Source organism: Aquarana catesbeiana, linkage group LG05, assembly GCF_042186555.1.
Source record: "Aquarana catesbeiana isolate 2022-GZ linkage group LG05, ASM4218655v1, whole genome shotgun sequence".
Classification (NCBI taxonomy): Eukaryota; Metazoa; Chordata; class Amphibia; order Anura; family Ranidae; genus Aquarana; species Aquarana catesbeiana.
The window spans coordinates 617,781,766-617,797,355 of record NC_133328.1 but is presented as its reverse complement, the minus strand read 5'-3'; the positions used below and the strand labels follow the sequence as shown (position 1 = coordinate 617,797,355).

Here is a 15,590-nt window from a genome sequence, read left to right as displayed (position 1 = left end):
TCTTAAGACAAACCTATTAGTTTAGTATGATTGATAGCAAGTTGAATCACGTTTTGGCCTTTTATCTCCCAGGAACCCCAGTTGTGAGCTACCCCAGCCCCTATTTTCAGTTCTGCCTATTGCCCAGGCTATAGGAAAGCAAACCGATAGCAACACAATTTGCACTGGGTTCTCCGTAAAGTCAGACAATAAGGCTGCATTCACATCTCAGCGTTTTGAATCGTAGGCAGATTTGCATGATTCTGCCCACAATTTCAAATCGCTGAGGTGTGAATGACAAATCACAGAAAGCACATTTGAGATGCCATTCATTTGAATAGCACCTAAAATCACAGTGCGGCTCTGCTGCAATTGCAGTGCGATAAATCACACTGCAATCGCAGCAATACGCGACACTTGCCAGCCAAAAACGCAATGCAGGTTGCCACGATTGCAGCGCGATTAATCGCAGCTGAACCACACCATGATTTTAGTTGCCATTCAAACGAATGCCATCTCAAATGTGCTTTCTGTGATTTGTCATTCACACCTCAGTGCTTTAAAATCGCGATGCAGAATCTCTTTAAATATGTCCGTTATTCAAAACGTTGAGATGTGAATGCAGCCCAAGTTGGAAGAACAGCCAAAACAGATTGACTGTCTTAGGGGGCAGGGTGGTGTCACAAGATACAGTGGAGAAAAGATTGCCACTAAAATACAGACCCCTAAAAGTGAGTAATTCCATCCACAGGGGGTCAAGAAAGATGGCCACACAGGGGCTCAAGAATGTAAAAAAATATATGTTTGTTGCCCATCACTGCTCAGTCCCCCATTGTACTGTACAATACTAAAAGGAGAATTTTTTTTTGGTTAATAAGAGCAACAAGAACAGACCTACCTTTAATAAATAAGGCCCTTTCTATCTAGGATTTACTTTCCCTCTATATAAGTCATGTACGTAAAAATGTACAGTAAACATTTTTTTTTTCCTCAACTGTAACTTAAAAGGTACTTGCACACTGAGTTTAAAAAACACTTCTTCGGGAGTTTTGCATTTTCTTCTCCTGTCTATAGAAGCAGCTCAATGTCATCCTATGTGTCCATGCACATTAGGGTGTTTGGAAGCATATTTCAAGAGGAGAGTTTAGAGGCTGCAAAATAGAAAATAAAAAAAAAAAAAAAAACGCATCATAAGTGCGTTTTTGAGAGGAGTTTTCAGGAAGAAAAAAATAAAATTGCCAAACGCCTAAATGCGTTGTTTTGGAGTGTTCCGCATTTTCATGTGTACATTGATTATAGTTTAAAATTAGCAGAGGGGAATGTTTTGGAAAAAAAAAAAAAGGTTATAAAAGCAAATGCCCATAAACTCTCCTAAACTCTTGTGCAATACGAGCGACTATGAGCATTTGTAACGCCGCTTTTTCTGCCAGAAGTTCTGGCATCTTTCTACTCCTAGTGTGCATGGACCCTTAGAGTCTTAATGATGTGTTTATGATATAATCACTCCGATATTTTTGCACAACCTAAAACGTGGCATAATTTATCAGTGATCACTAAATATAAATAAAGAGTGGCTGTAGCAGGTGGGTGGAGCTGGGAAGTTAGGGGCAGAGACCTCTCTGCCAGAGACCCCTGAGAGAAACCAGGGTCTATGCAAAACTGAATTACTACTTGTGTGTGGACTCACCCTTTAGTTAATAGTGCAGGAAACCAAAGTCCTAAAGGTGGGAACCCCTTTTAAACAAAAGCAGTACAAGATAGATAACAAGAGTCTGGACAACACAAAGACAGCTTAATAACACTGCCTTCCCCTTGTGCAGTTGAAAAGTTTTGCAGCAGAACAGGCACTAGTTTTAGCTTTAGCTTGAGTAAGTTACAGCCCTGATGTAGGTCCCTGCTGGGATCTTGTAAAAGAATGACACTTTCCCAATTTCATACCTCCTCCAGCTTCGATGGCTTTTCAGTGGCTTGTGCCTTCTTTTCTGCAATATCCAATACAACAGCTTTGGATGCCAATAAACCTTAACAATGAAGAAAGATAGATTATAAATATCTATTCAAAGCAAAAAAAAAAATGCAATAATGCAAGTAAGAGGAAGGAACATGTGACCAAATGTTTATTTTCTACATTATAACCAAATATTTAAAGTCATGGGGCTACAGCACTAGGAAACAAATAAAGTAGAAGAAAAACCTAACTATGTTCCCTCTCCCATGGGAGCCTTTGAGTGATGTCACGGTTCCCGGAATTCAGAGCGGTTGCCAAGCACTTTTTTTGCACAGAGCCTGGGGATCACGTGTTCATCTCAGAGTGGATTACAAATAGGCAAATATACAGATCCTTTTTATACAGATTAAAGACGACAGGTAGGAGAATGTGGGAGGGAACATTTTTAAGAGTATACAGTATATAGTTAGGGTTTTCTTAAATTTGTATAATTTTGTGCACTCAGGTCATTCATGTTCCAGGCAAATTTAGCAGCATCAGTATGGTAACTTGATTATAACTTACTTACTTAGAGTATTTATAAAAGAAGTGAATGGGGCATCCACTGCATGTGTATCATGCTGGTGCAGATAGGGGGGGGGGGGGGGGGGGGGGGGAGAGAGAGAGAGAGAGAGAGAGAGAGAGAGAGAGAGACGGGGGGGGCTAGGCAGGAGGACAGAGAGAGACGGGGGTGAGCTAGGAAGGAGGACGGAGAGAGAGACGGGAGAGAGCTAGGAAGGAGGAGAGAGAGAGAGAGAGAGAGAGAGAGAGAGAGAGAAACGGGGGAGAGCTAGGAAGGAGGAGGACAGAGAGAGACGGGGGAGAGCTAGGAAGGAGGAGGACAGAGAGAGATGGGGGAGAGCTAGGAAGGAGGAGGACAGAGAGAGATGGGGGAGAGCTAGGAAGGAGGAGGACAGAGAGAGACGGGGGAGAGCTAGGAAGGAGGAGGACAGAGAGAGAGAGAGAGAGAGAGAGAGAGAGAGAGAGAGAGAGAGAGACGGGGAGAGCTAGGAAGGAGAAGGACAGAGAGAGACGGGGGAGAGAACTAGGAAGGAGGACAGAGAGAGAGACGGGAGAGCTAGGAAGGAGGACAGAGAGAGAGACGGGAGAGCTAGGAAGGAGGACAGAGAGAGAGACGGGAGAGCTAGGAAGGAGGACAGAGAGAGAGACGGGAGAGCTAGGAAGGAGGACAGAGAGAGAGACGGGAGAGCTAGGAAGGAGGACAGAGAGAGAGAGACGGGAGAGCTAGGAAGGAGGACAGAGAGAGAGACGGGAGAGCTAGGAAGGAGGACAGAGAGAGAGACGGGAGAGCTAGGAAGGAGGACAGAGAGAGAGACGGGAGAGCTAGGAAGGAGGACAGAGAGAGAGAGAGAGACAGGGGAGAGCTAGGAAGGAGGACAGAGAGAGAGACGGGGGAGAGCTAGGAAGGAGGACAGAGAGAGAGACGGGGGAGAGCTAGGAAGGAGGACAGAGAGAGACAGGGGAGAGCTAGGAATGAGGACAGAGAGAGACAGGGGAGAGCTAGGAAGGCAGACACAGGGACAGGAGAGTGCAGGGAGAGACAAAGAGTGGTAGGAGAACAAGAATGGCAGAGAGACAGCGGCAGAGATACCTGTTATTTTATTTAGTCGGGCACGTTTTGCTTGGAAGGTGCTAGTCTGGCTCATTTTCCTTTTAAGTATCAGATCATCAACTCTCTGTTGAGTGGACAACTTTGAGACCTCTCCCAATGTAATTTCTAGTTTCAAGAGACAAGAAGAATATTCTGTTAGCGAGCAATAGCTACTGTAAAAATCACAAACACAATAAGTCGTATTAAAGAGTAACTTCATGGAGAGTGTGGAAGGGATAGATACCATTTCTTGCTATCTGGGAACCCACTAGGGAAATTTCTGTCCCTGTGGTTTAAGGACAAGGAAAAAGGGAACAGGACAGGAAGGCATAAAAACACTGAATACATTTTGCCATGCTAAAACTTTTCACCCTTTTTTGTCCCTCTAAATACATTTCACATAGACAGTAAAGAAATCTGATTACTAAACAGACAATATATGTGAATGTAAATGATATTGTACTGTAGCTGTATAGTTTCTCCTATAGATAACTCATTACAGGAATTAATCACTTGGGCAGATATATTTATCCATTAAAAAGTGTCTGCAAGCATCTTTTACATCAAACAAAATGGCTTTCAGGGGTTTCCTTGGCACTCTTTCCACATAGGCCTCAACCGTTGCTTTAGGTTGCAGCCAAAACCCACCTCCACCATTAAACAATCCAAGCCAGCCCTCTATTGAATGCTGTGGCCCCGTATTGAATTGTTGCATGCAAGGGGGGAGCTTAGCTTCAGGGTGATCTGCAGGGCTTCCTGTCAGCTTGACATCCAAGGTCTGTTCTCAGAATCAAGAGTTTCAGCAGCAGCTTCCAATATGAGGAATAGACATGAGGTAAAAAGCAGAATGGTGCAGTTATGTGTGTGTGGTGTACAGCTGGGGTTGCCGTGCTACCGATGTAATTTGCAAGGCGCAGCCCTCAATTGACAGCCAGGTCCCAATCCGAGTGATCATACCAGCTTTCCTATGATAAAGCCAACAGACAGACATCCTATAATCCTATAATTTTGAGGCATCTTCACTGTGTGGCCCACTATGACATAAGGGAGAAAATAAAGATCAAACAAGGTTTGCCAACCTGTCTGTTCACTATTGACTTCTTCCCCCTGATAAGTGGCAGCTTGTGAAGGTGGCGGTGTGCACTTTGGCATCTTCATCTTGGGTGCTAGAAAAACTTGTACAGTCATTGCCTTTAGGTAACTACATGCCACATCGTAAAAATTCAAAGCGACGCATGTGATTGGGCCATTCCTCTCCTCAGCTAGACAGCTGAAGGAGGTAGATTTCCACCGGAGTACTTGTTCAAGACTCCTCAGTGCCAGAGGACCTGAATTAGGTTCAATCTGCAGACATTCAGAGTGCTTTTTAAGCGCCAAACAATTTTTGGATATATTACATATTACAATAGAAATAAAACTTTTTTGCAGAAGAGAGTTTAACAAGACTCGCGGCCACTCATTAAAATTAGAAGAAAAGAGGTTTAACCTTAAACTACGTAGAGGGTTCTTTACTGTAAGAGCGGCAAGGATGTGGAATTCCCTTCCACAAGCGGTGGTCTCAGCCGGGGGAACATCGATAGTTTCAAGAAACTATTAGATAAGCACCTGAATGACCGCAACATACAGGGATATACAATGTAATACTGACATATAATCACACACATAGGTTGGACTTGATGGACTTGTGTCTTTTTTCAACCTCACCTACTATGCAACTATATATGTAACATCCGGCCGTCCTGTAGAGAACTACGGTTCACTAAGTGATTTTTGGACCTCCTTTGCTGATTTCATGGGGAATGCACCTGCTATTTGATCAACCATGTATTTAAAAATAGTAATACAATATCCTTGATTAAAATTTTAATAACCATTACCCATTGAAACGTGTTGGATTAAAGTATCACTGTATCTCCTTTTTAAATATACAAGGTTTTAATATTTGTATGTAACATGTTTGAGATTTTAAGGGAATTTTTCTATCTATATAATAAATACATTTTTTCAAAAATACTTTTTTTATTGCCTCAAAAATCCCACAATAGAGGTTTTACATACTTTTACATGCCAGATCATTACACATCTACATAACCCTTTCCCGATCAAGTGATTGGCTGTAAGTGGCATCATGCTTGTGTAGGCGTTAAGACCCACCCTCCCTGCTGCCACACCTAGATCACTACAGTAAGTTATAGGGGTGCGCATCTTCACTGGTCTCACGTTTCGATTATCTGGTCAACGATTCGATATCACGATGAATCACGATTACTGACGCGCTCCCACTTCCGCTTGGGCCGCCTAGGCGGCCCTTCCTCCCTGCAATCTTCTGGGACACATCACAGTTCCCAGAAGATTGCCCGGCTGTGCAGGACAGCGCAGTGAGACAGGCGCACCCGGCTGTGAAGCTGCGAGCTGTCACAGCCGGATGCCCACAGTAGTATTGCCAGCGCCGTGGACAGGCAGGGGAGAGAATGGAGGGTTTGGGTGGCCACGCCGCTGGATTGTGGGACAGGTGAGTGTCTTTTAATTAAAAGTCAGAAGATACACTTTTTTGTAGCTGCTGACTTTTAATAAACAAAAAATTTACTAGGCGGCCCCTCCCTGCCAGCGATCTTCTGGGTCCCAGAAGATTGGCTGGTCAATGGCAGAGCGCAGTGCGGCTCATGCAGTCTGCGCCCGGCTGTGAAGCCATAAGCTGTCACGGGTGGGTGTCACTGCCCATAGTAGATACGACGGCGCCGAGGAGAGGAGGGGGAGAGGAGCGAGGCTCCATGTGGCCGCATCGATGGACCGTGGGACAAGTGAGTGTCTGATTATTAAAAGTCAGCAGCAGCTACACTTTTTGTAGCTGCTGACTTTTAATAAATGAAAAAACGGGTGGAACTCCACTTTACGTAGTGCACTAATCAGGTGCACTACAGGGTACAGGAGTTCACTCGCACGGCTGCTGGGAGGTCAGGAGGTATTACAATCCACAACTGACAAACAGCCCTGTGAAGTTCCTGTACTGTATCTGTGATGACATTTCTCTGGGTTCCCTCGTTTGCACCTTCCAGCACACTAGGCGTTAACACAGTGGAATGTGCAAACTGGGGGGGGAGGGGCAGAGAAATAATGTCACAGAGCACGTGTAGGAGACAGTGTAAGTACAGTACAAACACATTTGTACTCTACATACAGCTATTAAAATACCTTTGTGGTAAAAAATGCAGAGTTATAATCCATTAAGTGCCCACTGCTGTATGTGCATTTTAAAATTTATGCAGCTTCATATCTTATTTTTTAGTCTGTGTATAACTGTATTATTGATCAAAATGGCTTTTGTTAATAAATACAATTGTAATCCATTAAGTGGTGACCGCTGTATGTGTTTTTTTTTTTTTTTTCCATACCTCGTTTTTTTAGTCTGTGTATAAAACTGTATAAGCCGCTCAATGTGACTGCTCAGTCCGGCCCACATCTCTCTCCTCTCAGTCTCATGTCTCTCTGACTCTCCTGACGTCAGTGGGAGTTCTCAGCCCCGCCCACCAACTGTAGCTATCAGATCAGAAGAGAGGCGGGCGGGGCTGACGTCAGGAGATACTGAGAGGAGAGGGGCGGGCCGGACGGAGCAGTCACATGAGCGGTGGAATAAACAGTTATATACACAGACTAAAAACGAGGTATGAAGCTACATATATTTAAAAAAAAACACATACAGCGGTCACCACTTAATGGATTACAATTGCATTTAATAGCAAAAGCTATTTTAACAAAAAACGCTCAGAGCGCACTTCCGGGAGGGGCAGGGCAAGTCGGGATGACGTCACACCCGACATCGATTTTTCGGGATGCTTGCATCGATGCGGCATCGGGGACCCCCGAATCGCGATGCAGCGATTAAATTCCACACCCCTAGTAAGTTAGAAACTCAATGGATTTCTTGCAGATCAACAGGTATTTTTCTGAACTTGGAACATATTTAACAAGCCAAAACATTGGGAAACCTGCACCTATACAGACGTCCGGGCACCAAAGGGTGGGGTTATGTAACTAGAACAGGGTGGTTCCACAACTTTCCCCTACATTCTAGGACAATCAACATCTGCCTTTACACAGGGATTTAATTATGGGGACAGTGCACCTGTTCGGACATGAACACTGGGGTACCTTCCTCACACTTCTTAGAAATGAAAACATGTCTTGGTTAAGCTTCAAAACATCTTCAACATTACAGAACAAGTCAAGTTTGAATGTAACTAACTATTAATAGCTGTCTGTGTGAGGTTTTCCTTTATTATTAGCCCTTGAGATGCAACAGGAAATAAGAGGTAACCTCCCCAAAGTGAGCAAAATTCCCCTTAGTCGCAACAGAAACATTCGTCATAAGGTCTGGTCACGTCTTGCTCTGTTGACCACTTTAAAATTTTGGATTTCCTATCACTTTTGGTTTCAATAGGGGCAGAGAAAGCAATAAAAGCTCGACAGGTGAACTAACCCTTTCCCCTTTACCAATCAATAAAAAAGTTAGTTCACATACACTTTAAAGTGGTTGTAAACCCTTACAGACCACTTTTCACTACAGATCTTTTTTGTACAGGTTAGGCAAAATTGGAGAATGGGGGAGGGAACAGTTAGGTTTTTCTTCTACTGTATTTGTCGCCTAGTGCTGTAGCCCCATGACTTTAAATATTTGGTTATAATGTAGAAAATAAACATTTGGTCACATGTGCCTTCCTCTTACTTGCATTATTGCATTTTTTTTTGCTTTGAATAGATTTATAATCTATCTTTCTTCATTGTTAAGGTTTATTGGCATCCAAAGCTGTTGTATTGGATATTGCAGAAAAGAAGGCACAAGCCAATGAAAAGCCATCAAAGCTGGAGGAGGTGCTGTGTACTGGCACTGCAGCAAGGGCTTCGATCTCAGGTGAGTATTACATAATGAGCTAGTATGCTATGCATACTAGCTCATTATGCCTTTGTCTTGCAGGTGTTAGTGTTTTTTTTTTTTTCCTCAAAGTGGGTTTACAACCACTTTAAGGTAGTCATAAATTGGACAGTTCGAACCAAACATTCAGCCGGAAAAAAAAAAGGAGTTTTGACTTGCCCATCAATCCCATATCTTGGGAGTACAGTACAGGATACAAGCAAAGTATTCATAGACCCTGGGTTATATCTGCAGGTAATTGGACACTGGCAAAGCCTTTTAGGACATGCCCCTTGGGAGCCTCCCCTATAACCCTAGACCGCTCCGTGAGTCTTCAGTTTTGTAGCAAGCAATGCAGAGTAGCCATGGAATAGAAGAGAGGGTGACCTGTGTTCTGTACTCCAAAATACGGTATTTACAGGCAAGTCAAAATTCCTCTCATCTTAGAGTACACTTACAGGACACCGGCAAAATATTCATAGACCCTGGGACATCTCCCAATCAATGAATGAGAAGGGTGGGCAAAAACTAGGCAAACAAAACTGTGCAAACAGGCCCAAGAACAAGGAACAAAATGCCCAACTTCAGCATGCCACTGCAATTACCTTGGGGGGGAAAGCAGCATTCACAGACAAATGGGAACACCCAGTAGATCTTTAAAAAGATAAAAGAAAAAAGGTGCAGCGCTAAAATAAGGTTCAATGTGAATTGAACACACACTAAAGACATGCAAGTGACAATAATTGGATGAACGTGTACCAATATTAAAGTGCATAAGTGCTAAACATATCATGAATGCAAAATCAATTGCTGGTGACACTAAAAATAAACCTATGCAAAAATCAATGAGCCATGAGAATCAGCTAAAGATGGAATGTCCTCCAACATCAGCAAATAAAGTTCATAAGGAAAACTGAGCAAAAGTGAAAAATTAATAAGTGAATTCTTGTCACTTACATGTCTTTTAAGTGTTAGTTCAATTCACATTGAACCTTATTTTATTTTAGTGCTGCACTTTTTTCTTTAATCTTTTACACAATTATGTCACATTGCAGTGTCAGCAGCTTCTCTTGTTGCATAGTAGCGCAGTCATTTTCTATCGAGCGCTTTAAAATGGTATGACCAGAAGACCAGGTGGCACAGCCAGGCTACAGAGGCCTGGTGTCGGAATCCCCAAGAAATTCCCACTGATCTGATGGAGTGGACGCGTAAAAGCGTAGCAGATTTGTCCTGAAGAGTATAAGCTCTAGCAATCATGATAATAATAATAAACTATAATAATCTATGTTTACATAAGATGATAAATCAATTCATAAATACCAACATTATATATAAATTTATAAATAGAACAGAAAAAAAAATGTATGCAGCTCTGTCGTACCAGCAAGGTAGCAGCCCATATCTCCACAGAGAGATCAACACCACCATTCACCCGCAGTGAATATCTGTCACAAACCATTCTACTGGTCCAGCGCCATCTCTAACTCAAACTAACTACTGTTAAGGCTGGACTAGAGATCCACCAAGTAAGGGAATCTATGCTTCACTGGACAAAAGCATAGGCAGGTCAAAAGAAGGAGCATGTGTGTTCCAGGTTGACAAGATGTTGTGTTGGGGCGGTCTTAAATTGGGAGTCTGGCGACCAATCTTTTTTTTTTTTTTTTTTTTAGGTCATTCAGACACTTTGCTAATTCCAAAATAATACTCACAGTTTGGGTGTAATATTTCTGCCTCTGTCTGTTTTCGTACTGAAGAATAACTTTAAAAATGTGATGCTGGCTGTTTCCATCTTGCTTGTGGGCATGTGAAGCTCACAAGCATTGATTTCCTGGATGTGGTGAATGCTGTTCATTCACAGCTTGTTCACATGCATGATCATTGTTTACGCACTGAATCTTGGGAAGCCTGACACTAAGCTCCCAGGAGACAGTGCGGCGCCAGGGAAAGGCAATAAACACGCCTACTCCCATGGGAGGAGAGACAGGAAGTGCCACAATAAAGTACAATATAAAGGTAATTACAGCGATAAAAAAAATTTTCATGCGGCATTTGAACATCTATGCAATTAACTAAAGGGGGTAAGATTAAGTTAAAAATTTGAGTGGAACCCCGCTTTAAATGAAATTGGGCAAAGGACACAACCTCAAAAAGGAGGCTACCATGAGGCCTAGTACTCGAATGCAGAATCTCATTGTGGGATGTCTCCAATTCCCAAATCTCAAGCGTAGGCTTTGAGCAAAATTATTTTGGTGGAAGCGGAGGTAAAGTGTGTGATCAGTGGTGTGATGCAACACCTGGGTTATCCACCTGAGACTAAGCTCTAAGTGGTTAAAATGTAGTGCTTATTTTGAAAAGTTTACACTGGAAAGAAAATACATTCCAAACATGGTCCCAGTTTTTACAGAAAGGTCAGAGATACAAGGTGACCCCGTCTTGCCTGTCCATGATGCTGGACAGGATATATAGTCTCTGCTTCACCCATCATGATGGGCATACCCCCAAAGGGGTGTTCAGGGTCGGGTTTCCACAGCATTTGGACCATGGCCCTGGAGCTGTAATGCACCCCGACTACAAGTTCCCAAAGTTGGGACCTGGGTACAGCAGCTCCCAAGATCTACTGAGGTTAAGCCCACCTGGATGCACTCTGTGGTATTAGAAAGCAGTAGAAGAGATGATCTAAGAGTTTAAGAATCCAAAAGATAAAATAAGAGCTTGTTTACACTTGACTAAATTTCTACCCCCTAACAAACACTTCTATAGCGTTAATGCACTTCAGTATAGGCACAGACTGGCATTAATGCGCTTCAGTATAGGCAAAGACCTGCGAGCACTTCAGTATAGGCACAGACTGGCGCTAATGCGCTTCAGTATAGGCACAGACTGGCGCTAATGCGCTTCAGTACAGGCATAGACTGGCGCTAATGCGCTTCAGTATAGGCATAGACTGGCGCTAATGCGCTTCAGTATAGGCATAGACTGGCGCTAATGCGCTTCAGTATAGGCATAGACTGGCGCTAATGCGCTTCAGTATAGGCATAGACTGGCGCTAATGCGCTTCAGTATAGGCATAGACTGGCGCTAATGCGCTTCAGTATAGGCATAGACTGGCGCTAATGCGCTTCAGTACAGGCATAGACTGGCGCTAATGCGCTTCAGTACAGGCATAGACTGGCGCTAATGCGCTTCAGTACAGGCATAGACTGGCGCTAATGCGCTTCAGTACAGGCATAGACTGGCGCTAATGCGCTTCAGTATAGGCATAGACTGGCGCTAATGCGCTTCAGTATAGGCATAGACTGGCGCTAATGCGCTTCAGTATAGGCATAGACTGGCGCTAATGCGCTTCAGTACAGGCATAGACTGGCGCTAATGCGCTTCAGTATAGGCATAGACTGGCGCTAATGCGCTTCAGTACAGGCATAGACTGGCGCTAATGCGCTTCAGTACAGGCATAGACTGGCGCTAATGCGCTTCAGTACAGGCATAGACTGGCGCTAATGCGCTTCAGTATAGGCATTAGACTGGCGTTAATGCGCTTTAGTATAGGCATAGACTGGCGCTAATGCGCTTCAGTATAGGCATTAGACTGGCAGCAATGCGCCTTAGGTTAGGCATTAGACTGGCATTTTACAAGCAGTAATGGTGCTTTAAAAATGCTCCCAAGCGCCATGTGCGCGGTTTTGACGGGTTTGATGCCTGTTAATACTACTCCACAAACGCCTATTTTTTTAGTTTTTTTTAAAGGGACGCAACATTACAGGAGATAAACAATTTGAGGTGTGGCTTGCCATGATGAATGTTTCCTGTGCATACTCTATTAGCAGTGAAGGCGGCAGAAGCATGGATTCCTATACTATGCTTTAACTCATGTTTGGCCTCCTGCACATGATGCTGATGTATGAGCAATTGGCTTAAACGAGCAAGAGGAGAGGGGTATCCAGGCGTTATTGGGTGCATCCAATTGTCTCTCAGAGATATTCTAAAGGGCAATTTCATGCCCTGTATCATGATTTATGCACTTACCCTCAGAAGTTGATGTCAGCCATCTTCAAGCAGCACAAACAAGTGCATAGAAGGAAGTGACTGCAAGACACTCTATGCTCTCCTATATGATTATAGGGCACTGTAGGACATTATATTCCTCCTGCGTGTTTTTTTTTTTTTTTTGTATTTAAAACTCTTTTTAAAATGCGCTGCAAACGCCTGCCAGTGCGTTTGAGGAGTGTTACCATAGACTCAAATGGGAGGCATTGTAAGGCTTCAAACTCCTCCAGACTCGACATGAGGCTTCAATTTTGAAGCGACGCTCAAGCTTCATGTTTTGATAATATGAACAGCACTGTGTGCTGTCCATAGTATCATTTACATAAGCGTTTGAAGAGTGTTAAAAATGCCCCTCAAAATGCCTGCTTTCAATGCCAGTGTGATCAACTAGTTAAGAGCGAGTTCTCTGCAAGGGACAAGAGGTCCATCACCTTAGGACACTAGCAAAAATGGAAAACATACAGAATAAGTTAGTGTTATAGGGGAGGCACCCAGGGGATCTGTCCTCAAAAGCTTTGCCACTGTCCAATCACCTGAAGGTACGAGATTATCACTCAGGGTCTATGAATACTCTTGCCTGTTTAATGTACTGTACAACTAAGATAGAGAAATCTCTAAAATAAAACATGAATCTATCTATTCAATAAATAATAATAATAATAATAAAAAAAGACTTGTCCTCTATAAAAAAGGTACAGCCTCCTGTGCTCAGTCACTACAGTGATAATATTTAGCCGTTCATAAATAATGCTACAGTCACATCAAGCGGCCATCTTAAGCACAAATTCCACCTAAGGGAATATACCTAGTTTCTGGCTGGACGTTGGCTCTTCCTCCTTGTGAAAAAATTCCAGGGGTTTACTAATTGGAGTGTCCTCTTTTTTGAAAGACGTTTTGTGTGCTTTTCTTTCTTCTTTGTCTTTATTGCTGTTCACACTGGTCCTCGGTTTGCTTGTAGCCTTATTCTTGACCACTGCAGCGGCTGCTTTCACTAAGGCAATCCAGTCCTGGATGCAGAAAGCAGGTTTGTCAAATTATTGAAAAAAAACAAAGTGTACAGTTCATGGAGGTATTAGAGAATGTAATGACTTCTGAAGGACTACAAGACCCAGCAGTAAAAGGAATAAGTACTTGTTTTATTTATTGTATTCTATTAAAAGAGTAGGTAAAGAGGATCTGGGCTAGACAGGACTACAAAACAAATATAAAGCCATGATTACCGTTTTGCTGCCATGCATACAGTGGGCATAGAAAAGAATTACCCCTTCCCCCCTCCCCTTTAAAACAATCAAATTTTGTTGCTTTGCAGCCTGAAATTAAGACACACACCATTTTTGTTTTCACCAGTTGTATTTACTAAGTGTAAATTATAACATCCAAGAGAAAGATATAACACCAACATGTCAGAAAAAAAAATTAAAAAAAGATTCAAAACCAATCACTGGGTTGGAAAAAGGATCACCCCCTTGTGTCAGTATTTTGTTGAACCACATTTTGCTTTAATTACAGCCTTTAGTCTGTTGGGATAATTCTCTACTAACTTTGCACATCTAGACTTTGCAATATTTGTGCAATCTTCTTTGCAGAGCTGCTCAAGTTCAGTCAAATTTGATGGTGACGCTATCTGTCGCCTCTAGGTAAGTTACCCGTTTTTTTGGCTGAGAACCGATTTAAAGTTTTTTCGATTTCTAAGGCTGGGTTCACACCATTGCGAGTTGGATGTGGGCTCCCCGCATCGAATTTGCAATAGCAGGAGATTTTGACAGGCTCTCTATGGAGCCAGTTCACACATTTCCGCTGCGGCTCTGGTGCAAATTTGCACAGGAGCCCTCTGTGTCTTTTGGTCCGTTTTAGGTCCGAATTCCGCCAAAAACTCGGGCTGAAATTGGACCTGAAACAGTAAACCAGGACGCACCAGACCCCTGCTGGGAGCCGTATGCGGCGATGGTGTGAACCCAGCCTAAAGCCTCGTACACATGGTAGGATTGTTGGCCAACCGAGCATCTGATTTTTGTCAAAAGGGCGTGTGCCAGGATCTTGTCTTGCATACAAACAGTACACAATTGTCGTGCCACAAACACGAACGTAGTGACGTACCACAAGGTATTTCAGCTCTTGAGCGCCACCCTTTGGGCCCCTTCTGCTAATTTCGTGTTTGTGAGCACCGATTCTGAGCATGTGCGTTTGTAGTTTCGACTTGTGTGATGGATTTGTGTATTGACCATCTGAAAATCTGACGTCAAACCGTTGTCCGCCAAAAATTTACTAGCCTGTCATCCAACATTTGTGGCTGATATTTGTTGGACAACAATTGTCAAAAATAGGATTTTTATAACAGCTTACCTGTAAAATCCTTTTCTTTGAAGTACATCACAGGACACAGAGCCATAGTAGTTACTATGTGGGTTATAGGCCACCTTCAGGTGATGGACACTGGCACGCCCTAAGACAAAAAGTGCACTCCCTATTTAACCCCTCCCACTACTGGGAGTGCCTCAGTTTTGTAGCCACAAAACACGTGTATACCAAAGAAGGGAGGGACCTCTGTGTCCCATGATGTACTTCAAAGAAAAGGATTTTACAGGTAAGCTATTATAAAAATCCTATTTTCTTATCGTACATCACGGGACACAGAGCCATAGTAGTTACTATGTGGGATGTCCCATAGCAATGGCAACTGAAGGGAGACACAACAAAAAAGTAGGGCATTAGACTTGAGGACTCATACTGCAGTCCACTGCGCCCAAAGGCAATATCCTCATAACCTTTTACATTGATTTGATAGAATCTGGTAAATGTATGGATTGAGGACCAAGTTGCGGCCTTGCAGATCTGAGCCATGGAGGCCTGGTAATGCACTGCGCTTTAACATGAAAAGGAGGAATCTTCCTCTTTAGACCATAAGCTTGAACAATCACTTGACGAATCCATTTGGGAATAGTAGATTTTGATACTGCCTGTCCTCTTTTAGGACCTTCTGGCAATACAAACAAAACATCTGTTTTGCGAATCTGAGCGGTCTTCTATAAATAGACCTTGACCGCTCTCACTACATTAAG

The 15,590-nt window shown here is 43.1% G+C and overlaps 1 protein-coding gene across 1 annotated transcript in view; it reads right to left on the bottom strand.

Moving 5' to 3' along the window:
* PHF20L1 (PHD finger protein 20 like 1) overlaps window positions 1-15,590 on the bottom strand; it is a 204,952-nt gene that overhangs the window by 113,251 nt on the left and 76,111 nt on the right. Inside the window, exons 6-8 of the mRNA XM_073632269.1 lie at window positions 13,337-13,538; window positions 3,579-3,704; window positions 1,918-2,000 (exon numbers count right to left, since the gene is read on the bottom strand). Coding sequence (XP_073488370.1) covers window positions 1,918-2,000; window positions 3,579-3,704; window positions 13,337-13,538 — 411 coding nt within the window. The remainder of the gene's footprint in view (window positions 1-1,917; window positions 2,001-3,578; window positions 3,705-13,336; window positions 13,539-15,590) is intronic.